At 36.3% G+C, this 21998-nt stretch overlaps 1 protein-coding gene across 6 annotated transcripts in view; it reads left to right on the forward strand.

Annotated features, from left to right (window-relative positions):
* LOC149553858 (Met-10+ like family protein) overlaps window positions 1-21998 on the forward strand; it is a 169863-nt gene that overhangs the window by 74420 nt on the left and 73445 nt on the right. For 3 of the 6 annotated variants that reach the window (XM_089789224.1, XM_089789220.1, XM_089789222.1), the window contains 3 exons: window positions 1335-1458; window positions 1562-1724; window positions 3060-3130. In XM_089789224.1, the coding sequence (XP_089645350.1) occupies window positions 1335-1458; window positions 1562-1724; window positions 3060-3130 (358 nt within the window). Of the gene's footprint in view, window positions 1-1334; window positions 1459-1557; window positions 1725-3059; window positions 3131-21998 lie in introns of all 6 variants that reach the window. The other 3 variants (XM_089789223.1, XM_089789221.1, XM_089789225.1) reach the window with 1 other exon arrangement.

Here is a 21998-nt window from a genome sequence, read left to right on the forward strand (position 1 = left end):
TGGCAGCAAAGTGTGTGCTTCGTTATGTGAAGGGAACTTTAGATTATGGACTTCTGTACTCTCGAAGTTCTAATCCTAAATTCAGTGGGTTCACAGATTCATATTGGGGAGGCTTTGTTGATGATAAAAAGTCAACTTCTAGATATGTGTTCAGTTTGGGATCCGGTGCAGTCACATGAACTAGTAAGAAGCAATAGGCAATTTCTCTCTCCTCTATAGAGGGACTACTAAGGCAGGATGTGAAGCTGTTTGGCTTCGTCAGATGCTTGGGGATTTACAGATGTCACCAGCAAGACCAACTACTCTGTTTGTTGATAACGAAGGCGTTATCAAGTTAGCACGAAATCCAATCTTCCATGAATGAACCAAGCATGTGGATTTTCATTGTCATTACATACGACAACTGGTTGAAGGCGAGACTATAGATTTGCAGTATGTTCCTACCACAGATTAGACTTCAGACATTCTCACCAAGCCTTTTGGCCCTGATATGTTTGTCAAATTCAGAGGACAGCTTGGTGTTCTAGATAGATTAACCATTAAGGGAGGGTATTACAATAATAGATAATTGTCTATTATCAGTTAATGGTAATCTATTGTAAATATCTAGTTAGCTTTCACTTTTTTAGCTTTATTTATTCGAATAGAATATTTCTATTCTTTTTGATAGTTTCCTAAGGAAACATCGTTTTTATTCTTTTGTATAAATTGACCTTTCGGTCTCTGTTAATAACAAGAAAGTATTTACCAATTATTTCCATAATATATATATATATATATATATATATATAGAGAGAGAGAGAGAGAGAGAGAGAGAGAGAGAGAGAGAGAGAGAGAGAGATTTTATATGTTTTTGTACTAATGAACCCAATCCCTTTTCAAAACTTTTCAGAATTTGGAACTGTACCTGAACCGGCATCCTAGCATCAGCAAATGGTTTTTAAAATTAGCAAACCCCAATCTCTTTTCAAAGATTTTCAGAATTTGGAACTGAACCCGAACCAGCATCCTAGCATCACTAAATGGTTTTTAAAAATAGCCATTGTAACCAGATATATGCTATTATCGATTGATTTATGTCATTTAACAATCATAATTCTAGAATTTCCATGTTATTTTAGGTGATGAAGGAAACAATTCGGTTATATTGCTTGATGGTCAAAAAGGCATAAACTTGCTTCGTTTCTCTAAAATATAACATCTTTTAGAAGAACGAGGAATGCACTAAGCCCAGATTTATACTTTTAAAGAAAAAACTACATTATCTAAATATGCTAATTAATGCTATTATTATTCAATAGTGTTTTTTAATTGGATGATATCATCTTTTTCAGGTCTTAGAGGAATTGCTTCCAAAGGGAGTGGTTGTACCAACTTCATTTGAACATGTGGGCCATATCATACATTTGAACCTGAGAACCGAGCACCTGCCATATCGTCATTTGATTGCACAGGCATGTTATTGTAAACTTCTTTTGTGGCATTATGAGGCAATTATGTATGTATTTGGTAACATTGGCTATCAATAATACATAGTTACTAGTTTTACTTTTGCAGGTAGTGTTTGACAAAAATAAGCCAAAGATACAAACAGTTGTCAACAAGGTTGAAGCGATACGAAATGATTACAGAACAATGGAACTTGAAGTGCTTGCTGGAAAAAGCTGTCTTGTAACATCAGTGATTGAAAATGAACTTTGTTTCCATGTTGATCTTGACACTGTGTATGTTTTATCTCTTGGTCTCAAAACTTCTACGACGCTCAAGGTCTTGGTCGGTGTATTTTCATTGCCTTATAAATAATAAAAAGACATCTTGAGATGATTAACTAAAACAACATGGATGTCTAAGTTATGATGATGATTATGTATGTGATGGAATATTTGTTGTTCGAATTCTCAAAAAGTTACTGTCATGAATTCTTGATGGTGAATGTCAATGGGCTATAATATTGTCTTAATGTATTGTGCTTAGCGACATATGTAAATGCTGTAATTCAGTGCCAAAAGAAAATGGTCTTTCATAGCATAGTGATAGGATCATAATCAAATCCCAACGGGCATGATAAGGAGTGAAAATTAGTTAGATGTTGCATTGAACATGCTGGATGTGTACCACAATGGACGGAGGACAGTTGCAGCATAGTGATAGGATCATATTCAAATCCCAAGGGGCATGATAAGGAGTGATAATTAGTTAGATGTGTCATGATTATGTATGTGATGGAATATTTGTTGTTCGAATTCTCAAAAAGTTACTGTCATGAATTCTTGATGTGAATGTCAATGGGCTATAATATTATCTTAATGGATTGTGCTTAGCGACATATGTAAATGCATTGGTTGTAGGTTGTTAAATGATGTAATTCAGTGCCAAAAGAAAATGGTCTTTCATAGCATAGTCATAGGATCATATTCAAATCCCAAGGGGCATGATAAGGAGTGAAAATTAGTTAGATGTTGCATTGAACATGTTGGATGTGGCATACCACAATGGAAGGAGGACAGTTGCAGCATAGTGATAGGATCATATTCAAATCCCAAGGGGCATGATAAGGAGTGAAAATTAGTTAGATGTTCATTGAACATGCTGGATGTGGCATACCACAATGGAAGGAGGACAGTTGCAGCATAATACTGGGTGAAATGGGTGGAAGATATTCCCCATTGGTTGGGGCCTTAGGCATCTATTCTAAATGTTACTCTAAAAACTAAGAAGGCCAATTCATGATTTAAAAAAAAATCATTAATGGCAAGCTATCACCCAAGATGTTTGATGGCTAATGGTAAGGCTAATGAATATTTTTCTGTATCGAATCAAATGTTGACTGTATATTTATTACAGGAAACATGCTTCACTATTATACCACCAACAGCTAATCACATATTCTTATTGCATGCATAGAATATTGGCTTTGGATACAGATTAATATAATTTCATGATGCTTAGAAAAAGTTTCAAGAAATACTATTATAATATGTATTCACCAGATAGTTTAACATATCAAATTTTTCCATGCTCTTTTAAATGTCTCTGAATCTGCTTTTCTTTCCATACAGGTATTGGAGTTCAAGACTTGCAACAGAAAGACAACGTCTTATCCACAGTTTTAGGCGTGGTGACAATGTTTGTAAGTAGACAACATTGAAGCATAAAAAGCTGGTGTTTCTCTTTTTACATGATGTTCACTCCCATCACTTGTAATCCTAATAGTAGGAAAAGGCAATCTATTAATTTTTTGGGTGAAAATTAAATTGTGTTATTTTTTTCTTTTCAAAATTTGATTAAAGAAAAATATATAAAAGTAAGAAAAACATAACAAATAAGGGGGAAAATTTGTGATTGTGCCAACCTGTTGGAGATTACAAATACAACTGAATTCATGATTTCTACAAGCTGAAGCATTGTGAAGTGCTGTAAAAAGAAAACAACCAACTACTTAAAATTGCTGTTGGTGTTTGAAGAGATATAGATATAACCATAGTGTTAGATTCAATATGCATAGGTTTGGTAATAACTTGCCATTGGTTGATGGTCATGAAGGCTGAGCAAGGCCTTATTTCTTGTTGTTTCCACGTGTCATTAAGTTGGTACATATATTCTCCTTTATCTGTTTGGAGGTGTCAATAGTTCTGCTTGCGTTTAGATGAACTTCACTATTGAGCTACATTGCAGGGTACATGCCTGGAGACCTGTCCACCTGGACTGAGTTTGCCTCGGTTCGGAGACAGTCAGGGGTATCCCTGGTGTGCCCAAGTTTTCCCTGGGTGCACCAAAGGCATGCCCGCATAGCCACAGTGCACTTGGGGTGCCTAGGGTGTATGTTGGGCACACTTGGGTGTACTCAAGGGGAACCCAGAGGATACTCGCAGGCTGTGCATAAAAAAATGCCAAGAATTAATTAAAGACAATTTTCGTAAACCTTCTTTTGATTAAGAAAAATCTAAAACGGGTCATTTTTCCCTTAAACAAAACACGTGATCTCTTATTTGCTCTCTACTGTAAAAAACCACCCCAAAAATGCTTTCCAAAATTGCTCTTTTAATATAAAGTTAGTCTTCAGACGACGACTGTGATGTTTTGTGAATTTTTTTGAATTTTTTGCAAGAATATTATTGTTTGGGAATAAAATTATACTGTTCAATCTATTGTGTGAAATAATGCACAAGCATATGAGGAAATACATAACAGAAGGGGAAAGATGGTATTTCTTCAATTCTTACTTCTGCTGCAATTTTCAAACATACAGATTTGATTTTCTGACCTGCACAGTAGTCATAGTAGTCTGAAAACTTGACAGCCATGGTGCAACAATCATCTTCGGTGACTTGATTTGCTACTTGAGTTGGGCTGCTATGACTTCAAGACCTCCAAACACATTCCAATTCAATAGGAGAATTAATGTGCTGTTTACCCCTTAGAGAGCTAAGTCGATTTCTACCAAGTTGAACACAAACATAACAGCAGGAAAGGTCTAACTAGCCATAATGTACTCCTTTCAAACAACATCAGCTTGGTAATTTTCCTGCTATGGTTCCTTTATTCCGTGCCCATTTCCTTGATGCATTCCGATTCTATCAGTCTTTGCCTTTAATCTAAGGCTTGGATTATAGCTGTCGGGAGGAGTTTCTTTCTTCTGTCTTAATGCCTCCACATAGCACAGAACTGGTTATGATGGAGTCAATGCTTCCCATGTTCTCCACTATTCATGAGCTTCCAAGGATGGTAACAAGAGCAGGTCCGACTCTTTTTTGAATGAACCCTACCCAGATTTCTCAAGAAATGGCAATTTGGATGAAATACTAAACTCCTTATGAAATTTCTTAGTACCGTAGTCTAAATACCACCAATTATATGCAAATACTAAATTGAGGCTTAATAGATTTTTCATGGTAATGTTGTCTTCAACTGGTTGTGGTCCAATGATGGCATATTCAGCAAGGCAACCATATGTCTCATTCACGTCTTCGAGCCTGTCCTCTTTCTTCAGCTACACTGATCAGTGATGTCTTGCTCTTTATTTGCAGGAGGCTATGCAGCTTCGTGTTCACACTCTCGAGCTTGAGTCCCCGCCAAGGCAGAGATAGACTCCAGACCAGCTCATCACCTCCTTCCCTACTGAGCCTCCTGTCTGGGAGATGAAGAGGTCTCTTGGTCATTCCTCAGGGTACACCAGGTCTATGAGACCTCACATGGGTTACTTTCAGCATCATCATCCTCTTCGAAGCGGCTCCTTGAGACGGCCTATGGCTCACCCTCGCCCCGGGCCACACCCTTCGGTTCTGGACTACTTGCCTATGAGGTTTCAGGATTTTCTTGTTCTTGCCTTTTGCTTTCTTGTTTTGTGTTTATGCAGACACCATTTGGTGTTCTCGCTGTTGGCTGCGGCCTTGGCTTTATGCAGACACCATTTGGTGTTCCATATTATTTAGAAACTAACTAAAATTATAACTTACCTAAAAGAATAAATATCTTAAATATCTAAATGACCATTAATATTAGATACTTTATTAGATCATATAACCAAGATAAAGAAGTTTTGTTAATTTAAACTCATAATGTTGATTCTTTTTGGCATGTATTCCAAATGCCTCAATTGTTCCTCTTGCAGACACCTAAATCTGATTACACTAATTAAGTAATCTCATTTAGTTTTCTTCTAGGACATTACTTAATTATTTAATATTTAATTAGTTAATGTCATCCCCCTAGTTATTAAATAATTCAATTAATTTACTATAGTCCAATCAGCTATCTAATTAACAACTCATAGTCTGATAATTAATAAAATCTCACTTCCTCTATTAAATTGAATAAATACATAACCTATTTAACTCAATCCCCAAATTCCTCTTTTGATTAAATTCCTCTTTTGACCCTTGGTTCAGACTCAACCCAACTTATTCACGCATACTAAGTCTACTTAGTTAATTAATTAACCTGGATTAATCAAGTCCCCCACTTATACTCTCCATAAACTCCCACTTGCACCCTAATCAATTCCTAATCCAAACCTAACCCTTCCCTAATCATTTGCACAACTTTAATCATGAGGATTAAGAAATCCTAACCCAACCTGAATCAACCCTCATGTCACATCCTCCCACTCCCCAACCAAGTGCATTAATGTCAACCTTAAGTGCACTTACACATCTTTTACAGCTCCTATACCTTTGTCCCCTTTCACAATTCCCAAAAATGGTCATTCCTCCATCTTCCCAAGCCTCTCTCCTTGTGACACTTGTGACAGTGAGATCCATTTGACAAAGCACAATCTATGTGCTCTCTCCCAAGTGCATCTTGATCCTTCATCACCATTGCATCTTAATTTGCCCATTTGCTTGTAATTGAACCCTCTTCCCTTCACAAATCACCCACCTTTTAAACATTGTTATAATGCCATTTTACCTCCATTGAGAAACATCATAATGCAAAAACACCCCCACAATCAAACCCTCACCCATTGAAGCTTGAGCATACTTTGAGCACACATCTCTTCATTGGATCAAATCTCTTCAAAAAAGGATACTCTACATTGGGTTTGCGTTGCACACTTTTGTATTTGGTTTTGAATCTTTCTTTTTAGTCTAACTATAAATGGTGTAAATGCTTAGTTTGTTGAATGTTTAACTAGTGTTAATGTTCCAAATGCACTAAATATTGCATACACTTCCCATGTCCTGCTGTAAATCAAGATACCATCAAAAAATATAAGATCAAACTTACGAAGCTGCTTATTGAATACCCTGCTCATACAAGACTAAAAGGTAGTTGGAGTAGTCAATCCAAATGGCATGACTAAAAACTGGTAGTCCCCGAAGTGGTAATGAAATCCAATTTTCTCAACATCTTCCTCACAAACTCTAATTTGATGGTAGTTCGGTCTTGAATCATTCTTGGGAAAATAACAAGCAACATGTAGCTCATCAATTAAGTCATCCATGCATAAAATTGGATATCTATTTTTGGGTTTCTTCTTATTTAATGCTTTGTAAGTGAGTGTACATTTGCATTGTCCCATCTTTCTTCTTAACCAAAACCATTGAAGTAACTAAAGGACTCTTATTTGGTCTTATGTGTCCCATTTCCAACAATTCTTTGATAGACTTTTTGCTTTCACCTTTGTGCCTTTTCGAGTGTCTATAGGGAGTAGTAATAATAGGTTTGGCTCCTTCTTGAAGTCCTATAATATGCTCTGTACCCCCATCTGGTGGTTTCCCATATAGGATATCATTGAGCACCTTTTTGTATTTAGTTAACAACAGACCAACATCTTGATGATAAGTCCTCTTTTTCCATTCCAAGGTAGAAGGCATAATAACACATTCAGCTGCCCACTCCACTTGGTCATGTCTAATCAATCTTGCTATCCTCTTGGAGGATACTACCCATGGTCCCCCATTTGTCACACCCCTTAGAAGAATATTGTTGCCTTCTACTTCACATTTTTTTTTGCAGTTTGTAAATTCATTGCGAACTTACCAAGACAATGTAACCACTGGATATTTTGTCCTTAATTTTGACATCACAAAATTGAGGCAACCGTACGAAATTTTCTCATGAATTCCTAAGTGTAATGCATCATTAAGGCAGTTTGTTATCCTTGAATTGTCTCTATGTACATTTATTCGTGCATTTATTTTGAAGGTCTCCGTGAAGTTTAATCCTCAAATGTTTTTGAGAAATAGTTTTTCTTCTCTGACTGCAAACGCTTGATTTTTGGTAAACTTTCACGTCTTTTGTTCATTTTCCTTCTTTAGTATCATAGCTACATGCCCCCTTCACAAGCCACTTTGTATTGTGAAAACATCAAGGACATCTATACCTCACACTTGGATATTGAGGATTTCCTGAAGAGAGTAGATGCTCCATCCATAGTTGGAAAACTTGTTAAAGCCAAAAACTCGCAAAGGCTGAAAAAATTTCGGGAAAATCTCAGTCGGTTTTTGACAAATGCTTGGCAAAATACTTGGGGACTTCAAAAATTGCTTAACTTTAATTAGAAATGCATTTGTTTGCAATGAGAAGATAAACAAGTACACAAAATAAACAAGCTTAGTCTAGAGATATTTAAACACGAAGTGGGTACAAAATCACATTCTCATGAGGAATGTTGATGGCTGGAAGCAAAATAGTAAATGATTTATGTAAACCTAAAACTAAATAGATCAATACAATTACATCTTGCTCTTCCCAACCCTAGAAAAAACTAAGGGAGAGGTAGAATTAGAGGGTCTATTCTTAGAAGTTTGAATAGGCAATGATTGGGCCTCTTCCCTCATTATGTCTAACTCAGTCCGTAGCGCATCCTTCATCTTGGATGTAGCTCTGCCTCTAGCTTCTTTTGGTACTAGCAATGACTCGATGTCATCCAGTGTGAAACCAAATCCACCCCCTTCCTCCAGAGCTTGCCTCTCCAAATCTTGATGTCATCCTCTTAAAAAATCACCTCAAATCTGCTTAAAACCAGTTGAAGTCAGTTTGCAAGTGTTTGGAAGACTATTTTCTCCCTCTCAACAAAATACAAGTGAAGTAATGATATTAATTTGGGCTATTTTTTTGCCTTTTAAGTGTTGTTATAAAGCTAAGATTGAGTTCTTAACAAAAAGCTCGTTGACTTTTTGGCAAATATAGGGCAAGTCCTTGGCAAGTTTTTGCCAATTTTTTTTTTGTGCTAGTAACAATTGTAAAAACTCACCAGGGCAGAAAATTCAGGGAGTTTTTGCAACTTGGAGAGTACTCTGCCAGTAGTACATCTGTTGCTGCATCTACAAGTGATATGTTGTATAACAAACAAAGCGACATTCATCTAGTTTCCACTTTCCCTTTTTCTGCCCATGAGCCTGAGTTTATATTTGTGTGCATCAAGAATTTGGATGTTCCATCAAGAACTATTAGAGATCAAGATGGGAAGACCATCATCAGTTTGGATCCATAAACTTTTGACCGAATCTTCCGAGTTCCACTTGCTCCGTTGGTGACTAACATCACTAAACAAAGGCCTTGAAAAGATGGAAAAATGATATGGTAGATTGGAGTAGGTATGTGAATGTCAACTGGTTGATAAACAAGAGGCCAAATCTTCTTAGATGGCCAAAAGGAGTGTGCCGTTTTGGCTTCAAAAATTGGAATCAATGACCTTATCACTTTGCTTAGTCGTATTTGTTAAAGTTGTAGCTTCAGTCGTATTGATTTGATTTGATATACATTATTGTTATTGGTAATCATCGTTTCCTATATATACTTATCCATGTTAAATCTGTAACTTCGATTTCATAATGATCTGATTGCATAGATCATATAGATCTATTCTTACATGGAAGGCCTATATATAATTGTTCCTTGTTTTTTAGGTATGATCGGCGTCTCCCTTGGATTATGGCATTTAAGTTTGAGCTTAACTAATCTTAGTTAGTTTGCATAAACAAATAAAAGCTATTACTCCTTGATGCCGGTTATGAGAAACCAATGTAGGGCCGACTTAGATAGGGTCATGTCCCTTCAAGGGACACGCCCTTTGGTTGCCTTATTTATATAGGGTATGTTTGTAGATAAAGGACACAAATAACATACAGTTTGCTCCTTCAGCAACTCTGCCCTATTTGAATTATTGCAGAGAAAAAACAATTTTCAGAATAGCATTTAATACTTTTGGTAATCCTTCATACAAGTTTGAATTATAGAGACCATCTTCAGCAAAAAGAAAAGCATACAAGGTATTATCTCAGTCTGATTTACAACAGAAGCTGTAGAAACTTTACATGGTATCAGAGCTATGGTAGTCAAATTGAGGCTCTGCAAAATGACAATCAGACTTTTATATCTAGCAACATCCTTCTATCTTCAATGGCAAGCACAATTAGACCCGAGGACAAGTTTGATGGTAAAGAACATTTTGTTGCTTGGAAATTCAGAACTATGATGATTCTTCAAGACAATGATGTGAAACAATTTGTTGATTCAGCATCCAAGCAGCTTGCAGTTGAACCTTATAAAACTATCTAGAGTAAAGGAAACAAGAAAGCCATGCAAATCATATTAGATGGAGTGAAAAATGAAATAGTACCTATGCTAATGAAACATCAAACGACATTTCATATGATGAATGCATTATTAAATGCGACTAGAACACTTGCACTAAAAAGGCAACTAAATCATATACAGATAAAGAAGGAAGAATCTATGAACTCTCACTTCTTAAGGGTGGCTAGTCTAAGAGATGAACTTGCAAGTATAGGGACCATAATTGAAGACAAAGAACTAACACTTATGGCTATAGATGGGTTACTAGATTCATGAGAAACATTCTCACAAGGAGTAAGTGCTAGAGACAATCTTCTAGACTTTAATAGACTTAAAGGAGATTGACTACAAAAAGAATTTAGGAAACTTAAGAAAGGAGGAAGATTGAAAATTGAAGATGAAGAACTTCATGTTCTCAATACAAATTCCTATAAAGGTAAGAAGAAGCACTTCAAGAGGAAGAAGGGTAATCAAAGAAATGACAAACCTAAGAAAGATCTATCCAAAATCAAATGCTTCAAATTTGAAAAATTTGGACACTATAGATCTAATTGCCCTGAGAATACAAAGCAACAAGTAAACTATACAAACATTACTGGGAAAGAAGATAACTATGATCTCAAGAATCGTGTATTGTATTCTACACTAACAAATGAAGTATCAAGCAAAGCATGGGTAATTGGTAGTGGATCATCTCGACACATTATAGGATACAAAGAAGCACTGAACTCTATGTCTGAAGAAGTTGATGGCGAAGTCACCATCGGTGATAATTTCACTCATTTAGTCAAAGGAATTGGGAATTGGGAATTGCACCTTGAAACTGAAGTCGGGTAGTTATCTACGTCTCAAAGGAGTGCTCTATGTACTAGGAATAAAAAGGAATCCAATCTTAGTTATAGCACTTGAAGACGATGGACATAATGTAGCATTCATGGACGATAAATTAATGACCTAGTCCAAGAACTCTTCAATTAAGAAAGCAAAGTTGATTGGTTAAAGAAAGGGATACTTGTATGAACTAAATACAAAACCTTGTCAACCTATTCAAGCCTTAATTCATGAAGCTGCTGATATAAACGAAATATGGCACAAAACGTTAGGACATCTAAATTTAAAAAACTTATCAACTACGGAGAAGATGGTAACTGGTTTACCTAGTTAAATAAAGATCACTCAAGCATATGCAAAGGATGCGCTCTGGGTAAGAACACCAAAAGTCCATTTCATGATAGCATTGAAAAACTAACAAGTTTTGGAATTAATCCACTTAGATTTATGTGGACCTATGTCTGTTCCTTTACTTGGAGGATTATGGTACTATATACTTTTTATAGATGACTTCTCTAGAAAAACTTGGATTTACTTCTTAAAGTGTAAAGAATTAAAAGAAATCCTTAAGAGATTTAAAGAATTCAAAACCTTAATTGAAAACTTATCAAGACACAAAATTAAAAATCTTAGGACTGATAATGGAGGGGAATATATTTCAGATTTGTTTAAAGAGTTTTGTAAAGAAACAAAAATTAAGAGGGATTATACCATTCCATACAACCCACAACAAAACGAGGTAGCAGAAAAGAAGAATAAAACAATTATAGAAGCAACAAGAGCTATGATATTTGATCAAAATTTAGAATATTATCATTGGGTAGAAGCCTCTTGTACAACTGTCAATATTCAAAACATAAGTCGTCACTCCTACCTTAGAGATAAAACTCTTGAAGAAGTCTTTACTAAGGTTAAACCTAATATAAGTCATCTTAGGATTTTTTGGTGCCCAGTATATATACATGTTCCAAAAGAAAAGAGAACTAAGTTAGAACCCTCTAGAAGGAAAGGTATTTTTGTTGGGTACAATGAAACATCTAAAGCATATAGGATTTTCATACTTGATCAGAAAAATGTTGAACTTAGTAGGGATGTAATATTTGAAGAAGATTTAGCATTCAAAAGAGCCCTAAGTTCTTGAGATCCCTCTCCCTTACCTAGTTCTAAAGAAAATACTGAATTTGAGTTTCAGAGGGAGAACATTGAATTAGGAAACTCGAAATCCAAAAAAAAAGACCACTTTGGGCCATTAAGACAGTAGAGGAAGCACAAAATTTCGTTGCGCCATCTAGAACCTTCAGAGAAAGCAAAAGACCCAAAAGATTCTCTAGTTATGTATCAAACATGAGTGATTTATGTAGATCAGAACCAACCAATGTTTCCGATGCTATTAAACATACAACTTGGAAAGATGCTATGACAGAAGAATACCAATCCATTATTAAGAATGATGCTTGGGAAATTATTCCAAGACCTGAAGGAAAATTCGTTGTTTTGTCTAAATGGATATTTAAAATCAAGCATGCTACTGACAATAGCATTGAAAAATATAAAGCTAGATTCGTAGCCAGGGGATTCTCTCAGAAAGAGGGAATTGATTATGAAGAAGCCTTTGCTCCTGTTGCTAGATACACCTCTATAAGAGCAGTCTTAGCTATTGCAGCATCAAAAGGATGGAAAGTACATTAGATGGATTTGAAAACAACATTTTTGAATAGAAAAATTACATAAGAGGTATATTTGGAACAACTTGAGGGATTTGAAACTCATAACCATAAAGTTTTTGTTTGTAGGCTCAAGAAAGCTCTCTATGGGCTTAAACAGGCTCCAAAGGCTTGGCATAAAAGAATTGATAAGCATCTCACTAGTTTAGGATGCTCAAAGAATGAAGCCGATCGAAATCTTTATTATAAAAGGGATAAAGATGGTATGATAATATTGATACTATATGTTGATGATTTACCAATAACAGGTGATGATCATCTTATAGATCAATGCAAGAAAGATCTAATCAGAGAATTTGAAATGAAAGATTTAGGACTCCATTACTTCTTAGGACTGGAAGTATGGCAGAATTCTAATAACATAATACTTAATCAAGGAAAGTATACATTAGACATCTTGAAAAGATTTGGAATGTGGAACTGTAGGCCTCTGTCTTCTCCAGTGGAGACTAATCTAAATAAACTTAAGGAAGCAACAACAAAATCACCTTCCATAGATCCTACTCTTTACAGACAGATGATTGGGTCTTTTATGTACTTGGTAAATACAAGACCTAATATTTGTTATGCTGTTAATGCCTTAAGTCAGTTTATGTGTGAGCCAAAGGAGATTCATCTAGTTGTAGTCAAACACATCATGAGATACTTACAAGGCACTCTTAATCTTGGGCTCAAGTATGAGAAAGTTGACTTGGACTTACATGGGTACATAGACTCAGATTGGGCTAGAAGTGTTACTGATAGGAAAAACACTTGAGGATGTTGTTTCAGTTTAGGCTCCGTGATGATATCTTGGATATGCAAAAAGAAGGCATTAGTAGCACAAAGTTCCACAGAAGTTAAATACATTGCTGCAACAATGGCCTCTCGGGAAGTAGTTTGGCTAGAAAGTTACTTGTGAGATTATTTGGTCAACCCATGAATCTTACTATTATTCATTGTGATAATCAGAATTCCATCAAGCTTTCTGTGAATCCAGTTTTCCATGAAAGGTCCAAGCATATTGAAATTCCTTACCATTATGTAAGAGATATGGCAGATAGGAATACTGTAAAATTAGAATACATTTGCACTGCAGATCTGACAATAGATATTCTTACCAAACCTCTCTTTCCAGTGAAGATAGATCACTTCAGGAAAAGACTTGGTATGTTTGAATTGTAATACATTTGTATTCTTTAAATTATTATTAAAATAATAATTATTGTCAAGTTATTGACTAATATGGGCTCCACCATTTGTATTCATTATTTAAGAGGTGACGATCTCTGAGGTAGTGAACACTTGTATAAAAGATATTATGAGAGATAACGATCTTTTAGATAATGTGCTAAACAGTAGAGAACTACTGTCAAGATCTGGATGAGTTCAAGATTACATTGTGATATAGACATTTCTATGCCTATAAGTCACAAGTTGGATAAAGGAAGAATTTAATCATTAGGATAAAGGAATAATTTAATCATTCTCTAGAGTTTATCCTGTGTTCTGGTAGATCTTAACTAAGGATCATGTTGTGATATAGGAATGCCAGTACCTATGAGTCACGACTTGGGTAAATGAAGAATTTAATTATTCTCCAGATTTTATCCTGTATATTGTATTCTTTACAATATTGTTATCACTAGTATTAGGGAAGTCATATCACAGGTATAGTAATATGACATAGTATCACGTATTCGATGATACCACATGCTAAGAAGATTCAGATAGATATAGAGTATCAATCTATGCTTATTCATTGTAATTGATGATGCTAGATATGTTATCTTTTAGTATGATTATCAAGTTGAGAGAGAGTGTTAAATCTGTAACTTTGATCTCATATTGATATGATTGCATAGATCATACAGATCTATTCTTGCATGGAAGGCCTATATATAATTGTTCTTTGTTTAGGCATGATCAGCATCTCCCTTGGATTATGGCATTTAAGTTTGAACTTAACTAATCTTAGTTAGTTTGAATAAATAAATAAAAGCTATTACTCTTTGATGCCGATTATGAGAAAACAATGTAGGGCCGACCTAGATAGGGTCATGTCCCTTCAAGGAACACGCCCTTTGGTTGCCTTATTTACATAGGGTATGGTTGTAGATAAAGGACACACAAATAACATATAGTTTGCTCCTTTAGCAACTCTACCCTATTCGAAGTATTGCAGAGATAAAACAATTTTTCAGAATAGCATTTAATACTTTTGGTAATCCTTCATACAAGTCTGAATTATAGAAGATCATCTTCAGCAAAAAGAAAAGCATACAAGGTATTATCTCAGTCTGATTTACAACAGAAGCTGCAAAACTTTATAGTCCATGTTAATAATATATATTATTGTATATAATACATATGTATATTATTGTGTATATATATATATTTATATATATATTATAGTAGATAATATATATTATATTATATATATTGTTATACATATTATTATTATTCATGTTAATATAATATTATTTAAATGATGATTACACCATAGAGACATGTCTCTTCATCCTCTCATATTTATATAAGATCCAAATCTGCATTTGGACATCATCAGTAACAATGGCCATGATTCTACATTTGTAGAAACGATCCATGTTACTCAACATGCTATCAGAGCCAGGTTCAAATGAGAGAAAAGGTAATAATCAATATACAATCCTTTCAAAGGAAGAGAAATCAAAACAATGTCATCCAATGATATAAGAGTTTATAATGTCATCATGTTCCACGCATATAACAAAAGATGTGACGGTATAGTAATTATAAAGTCAGCGAAAATATTATTCGTCAATGTGGAAGGAATAGATTTCATCGCCGAAGCATGTTGATGCTTTCATACATGAACTCAATTGATCCCCTCGATGTTATAATACTACAATATATCAGTTGAGTGGCCATGCCAATATTACAGGGTGACCCGCTACATGATAAGGAAGGCAGAAATATATTTGATAGATTATAATATGATTATAATGTTTCTAATTGTATTGAGAAGCTATGTTAGCATGACTTATGTCAATTGATTTAGAAACCATGTTATCAATTCACTTATTTAGATACACAGACAATTATGAAACATTACCGTCAATGCAATATGGAAGAAATGGTTTGACCATTATCTGACATAGATATAGCCACTTTACATGGTAGAGAAGAGATGTACAAAGATAACAGAGATGACGTGGATGCCAAGACAGTTCTAAAGTGATGCTCGGAGTCATTCTCATGGGATAAGTGTGGGAGGTGGTCCACAATATGTGCAGACGGGTGTGTTTACTTTATTAGGATTCAAAGAAATTTTGATGCGTTCCTTTACTGCATGAGCGGACCTTTGGTTGGCTATGATTCAAATGCACTTGCACAATGCGATAAAGATTTGATTGTGCTTGAACAAGATGAGAATGTGCACATTACTTTCCTCTCACCACATGGTGAATGATGGCCTCACTTTTATATTATTGGGATGACATCAGGTTGGAATCACGATAGAGCTCATGAAATCAAGATGTCACTTAGTGACTCTGTAGTGATAATGGGGTACTCTGAGAGGAAGTCATATCAAGGTTTCAAGGCTTTGGTACTATGGCGTCGACTGTATAAAGAAAACGAGCATAGCCACTGACCCTAGTGATACACGAGCCCAAGCCAATTTATAAAAATAAATAGAGATCCCTTAATGAGGGAAATGACACTATGGTAACAAAACCAATGGAGGCACTTAAAATTAAGATTTAATATCATATTATTGATTGGGAGTTCCAGTATGCGTTAGGAATGAAAAACCGCCATTCAAAAAACACAGTATTTCATATCTGCAAATTGCGCGAGATTCCAAAAAGCACTAGGTTATTGAAGATAACATATTGATAATGATTTTAGATTGTGAGGCATCTGTACTGATAAATTTCTCACATACATTCATTGAAAATTTCATGATTTATAAGCAAAGACCGAAAAATGATATCCTTACAATGGGAAACGATGTGTAAAGACAAATGTGATGGGATCTGGGATCAAGTATATACGAAAAAGTATGAGGAATATTTGACCCTTAGTTATATATTGTGAAGGTGCCACATCACTTGCAGAAGTTATAAGGTATGAGAAAGTATATTTAAATTATGTATGTTTTTTATTCCATTTCATAATTAGGTTATTCATTTTATAAAGAGATGAAGGATTAGATTATTGTTGAGAGTTGTTATGTTATAATAAGCTAATTCTTAATTTTATAATAATTTATAATATTGTTATGAATTATCATTATAACGTGTAAATACGTATTGGTAAATGATTATTCTTTTATGTGATTATAAAATGTTCTCTTGCAAGGAATCTAACGTAACAATTTACTATTATTAGTAAATGAAGGATAAGTTTATAAGAAGCACTGCATCGATTATGTAGTAAATAGGTAGTGTGCATAGGGGGAGGAGTAAATAGCCCATGTTGGGGTAAGAGAGCTCCACGTAGGTCGTGTCCAAACTCAAGCAATTATAATTCTACCATCCCTTATGTGAGCTGATATATGTGGAAAATGGAGGTTATCTAGAATTTCTAATAGAATTTAGTGATGATATTTACAACTTGGTTTAGATAAAATTAATTAAATCAAGTTTTGACTTTTAGTGAACCTCATATCCTTTGTAGGTTCATTGTAAGCCGACCTAATAGAAGGGGACATTAAAAGTAATAAATAATTGTTTGTTGATTACAATATTAATGTCTAATGGCATGAAAGATTAATAAAAGAATATTGATGTACAATTTAATATTCATTCTTGAATACTTTATTTAACTAATCAATGTAGTCTCTCTCTCTCTCTCTATCATTTGTATATACTATAAGAGCTATTTGCCTTGATCTTTTCATCTGAGAATGTTATTGTAGGAAAAGGAGGATTGATATCAAATTAAGAGGGAGCTTGGCATTTCATTATGGGCAACCTTGAATGTAATTACCCTTACTATAAAGGCCACTGAAACCCTCAAACTGGACTTAGGAATTTTGTCAAACAGTTGGCATGTAACCGAATAAGGCTGCAATATTACTAATTGTTGTACAACGAAACCTCAATATATGATGCCAATAATGTATGAACAACAATTCCAGATTATAACACTACCAATCTAAGAGATAGATGACAATATAAACTCAAATATGAAGTCCAATGCAATTCTGATTTTATGACAGCAAATAGAACTGATTACAATGAGAAACAACTATGCACTTCTAATACATCAAGCTCTTGACAATGCAATGTTATGACATGAACAATAACCCAGTTCAGATTTGGAATGCAAAGGACGAAACTTTTACAACAGTTATTAATGACTGGAAATAACTATTTATGCAATGACAGTGCTGACTGTTCTAATCCATAACATGCAATATCTTGGCAATCAAAACTTCAGTTTGTGCACCTGAAATAGCTCCAATTTCGCCGGATATGAATGCTGAATTAATGCCACATGAAGACCTCACAATCTGCCCCAAACCGACTCACAAAATTGCTGCTGCTGCCCAACTGACAGGGCCGTACAGGTACGGCCTGGTACGACTGCTAGATAAAAATATTGCAGCGTTTTTTGTCACTCCAAAAGCAATAAATCTGGGCGCCTAGGGTTGCTGAATAACCCCCTAAAATATGAAATTCATCCGTCAAGCCAATTAGGAGTTATGAGCAAAAACGTGGGTCCAAACCCTCGACTGGCAGTCTGAAAATAATGCACAACTGTGTCTTCAAACCCTGTTAATCAATCCACAAATGCTAGGGCACAACTGAAACCCTTATTCCAACCAAAGTAAACCCTTATAACTGAATCTCAATGAAGTCCAAATGAGATGGCTGAATTACCAACTCCTCAAATGCAACAATTCAGGTGATATTTCACACCCTCAAAGTCGCCAATCCAAGGGAGTGATTCGTTCCCAAAGATCAAATAATAATTTGCAGACCCAAGAGACTACAAATTTGCTCCACAATGGAAGAAGTAGAAGAAATCTCAAATCCAAGCATGTCCAAAATGAGAGGCCCAGCCCTCTATTTATTCACTTTTCTAAGAAGTTGCTAGAACTTCTAGAAACATCCTTTATAAAATCTCATTATAATGCACTTTTTCTAGAATTTCTAGAAACATCCTTTATAAAATCTCATTATAATGCACTTTTTATAATAAAGTAATTTTATAAAATAAAAAGTGCAACTCAACTTAAAATTATAACATGTAGGCCCCAATAACACATAATAATAAAATATAACCTCTTAACACTTCTTCAAGAGCAAGATATGACCATCTGATCCGCAGAATTGACTCTCTCTCCACACCATTTGCCTACGAGAGTCTGGAATAGGCAAAATCTATGATCAATGTCATGTCGAACTAAAGAGGGGACATTACAGTCCGCCCCTCCTGAAATTGCTTGGCCTCAAGCAATCTCAACGCCGGGTGCTGCAAAATAGCTTCCCCCTCCCAAGTAACATCCTCAACAGGTAGATCTTTCCACTTAACCAAGTATTCTCTGACCACTCTTCTGCGAAGCTGCTTTTCTCTGCTCTCCAGGATGGATTCTGGCACTAAAATCAATTTTCCCTCATCATCTAAAGGAGGTAATACTGCGGAAGGCACCACATTCTGACCCAACGCCTTCTTGAGGCGGGACACATGAAACACATTGTGCGCCCTGCTGTCTGCCGGAAGCTCCAACTCATAAGCCACCTCACCAATTCGCCTGATAACCCTGAATGGTCCGTAATAGCGTGGCTTGAGTTTTTCTGCACCACTCTTCTTAAGAGTAGATTGCCTGTATGGCTGCAACATGAGGTAAACCATATCATCCACCTCAAAACTACGCTCAGTCCTCTTTTGGTCTGCATACTGCTTCTGCTGGTTCTGAGCTCTCGCAATATTATCTTTGAGAGTAGCAACTATATCCTTACTCTCTTGTAATAATTCTCCTGCACTGGGTACCCGACTGTCGCCCAACAACAAATCCAAGAAACTAGGTGCTTCATAACCGTAAAGTGCCATGAAGGGTGTCATCTGTGTAGTGATGTGATATGTAGTATTGTAACAATACTCGCAGAGATATATCCATCTGACCTAAGCTCGCTGCTGAGCTGCCACATAATTCCTTAAATACCCTTCCACCCATTTGTTCACAATCTCCGTTTGACCATCGGTTTGTGGGTGATAGCTAGTGCTGGGCGTAAGCTCCGTGCCACATAACCGGAATACCTCCTACCAAAAATGACTCATGAAACGGCTATCCCTGTCACTCACAATGTTCCGAGGCAATCCGTGTAATCTGAAAACCTCCGCCACCTGAGCTGCTGAGTGGGTAGTGGTGATAGGAAAGAAATGAGCATATTTTGTTAATCTATCTACCACCACATAAATACAATCCCGTCCTTGTACCTTGGGCAAACTTGTGATAAAGTCCATGGAGATGCACTCCCACTTCCTGTCAGGGATCGGAAGTGGCTGTAGGAACCCTGCCGGATAGGTGTGTTCTTGTTTGTTTTGCTGGCAAACAAGAAACTCTCGAACGTACTGCAAAACATCAGCTTTCAGCCCCTTCCAAGTGAACCGCTCTCGAATTGACCTGTAAGTCTTGAAGTACCCGGGATGGCCTGCTGTCGGTGAGTCGTGAAATGCTCTCAAAATCAGTTGCTTAACCTTCGATCCTGGGACTAGGTAAATCCTGTTCTTGTAAATGATTAAATCATCTACAAGTGTGTATCTGGTATCAATCACTGTTCCCTCCACTATATCGGAGGCCCATGTATCCCTGGCATACTCTGCTATAATCAAGTGTCGCCAATCCTCTGATATCTGAACCATAAGAGTGAGGTGTGGCCTTCGAGAAAGAGCATCTGCAACAACATTCTGAGTTCCCTTGACATATGAGATGTCAAAATCATATGCTTGCAACTTACTTACCCACCTTTGCTGGCGATCATTCAGGTCTCGCTGTCCCAAGAAATGCCTCAAACTGTTATGATCAGTTTTAATACAAAACTTGCTACCCACAAGATATTGTCTGAATTTGGCCAAAGCATGCATGATGGCCAACATCTCCTTATCATATATACTGAATGAACACTCGGGGCCTCTGAGCTTCCTGCTCTCATAAGCTATGGGGTGCTTATTCTGCATAAGTACAACACCTACTCCCTCTCCAGATGCATCACATTGAAGCTCAAATGGCTTCGTGAAATCAGGTAATGCTAGAACTGGGCACGTAGTCATTATCTCCTTAAATCTCATAAAACAGTCCTGTGCCTTCTGAGTCCACACAAATTCCCCTTTTTTCAGTAGATCTGTCATGGGAGTTGCATGTCGTGAGTAGCCACTGACAAACCTGCGATAGAAACCACATAAACCAAGGAACCCCCTCAACTGTGTAAGGTTCTCTGGTGGAGGCCAATCAACAATAGCGCGAATCTTTTTAGGATCCATCCGCACTCCATCTGCACTAATAATGTGTCCCAAATATAACAGTTCAGTCATCCCTAAGTCACATTTGGACTCTTTTGCATACAAGGACTCCTTCTGTAAAATGCTCAACACTGTCTCCAAATGCTCTAGATGCTCCTGCCATGAACGACTATAGATCAAAATGTCATCAAAAAACACCAACACGAATTTCCTCAACTGATGGTGGAAAACTCTGTTCATAATGGACTGGAAAGTGGCAGGTGCATTGGTCAGACCGAAAGGCATGACTACAAACTCAAAGTGCCCACGATGACATCTGAAAGCAGTTTTCTCAATATCTTGTTCACGGACTCTGATCTGATGATATCCTGTTCTCAAATCAATTTTCGTGAAATAACAAGCCCCATGCAATTCATCTATCAACTCATCAATGCGAGGAATGGGATACCTGTTCTTAATGGTTCTCTTATTTAATTCCCTGTAATCAACACACATCCGAAGAGTTCCATCCTTCTTTTTTACCAAAACAACAGAAGATGCAAAAGGTGACTTACTTGGTCGGATGTGCCCCATAGCTAGCAACTCCTCGATGGTCCTTTCGATCTCATCCTTGAGTCGCTTTGGGTGTCGATATGGTGTGATCATGATAGGCTTAGCACCTTCCTCCAGCTCAATAACATGCTCAATGCCTCTGTCCGGTGGCCTGCCTGGTGGAATCTCACTGAATACCTTTTCGTACTTAATCCTCAATTTCTGAATATCAGGATGATATTCCGTCTTATGTTGCTCCTCTTGTGTAGGTGTCAAAGTACAAACTGCTGCCCACTCTATATCATTATGCCTAGTTAATCTCTCCAGCCGCCTAAATGAGATAGTCCTGATGTCTCCATTACGGATAGCCTTAAGCACATGAGTCCTACCATTTAGTTCGAATTGTATCTCCATATGCTCTAGTCTCAGGGTAACCACCTTCAATGAATGTAG

Source organism: Cupressus sempervirens, chromosome 6, assembly GCF_028749045.1.
Source record: "Cupressus sempervirens isolate cs-2001-9-10 chromosome 6, ASM2874904v1, whole genome shotgun sequence".
In the NCBI taxonomy this organism is placed as follows: domain Eukaryota; kingdom Viridiplantae; phylum Streptophyta; class Pinopsida; order Cupressales; family Cupressaceae; genus Cupressus; species Cupressus sempervirens.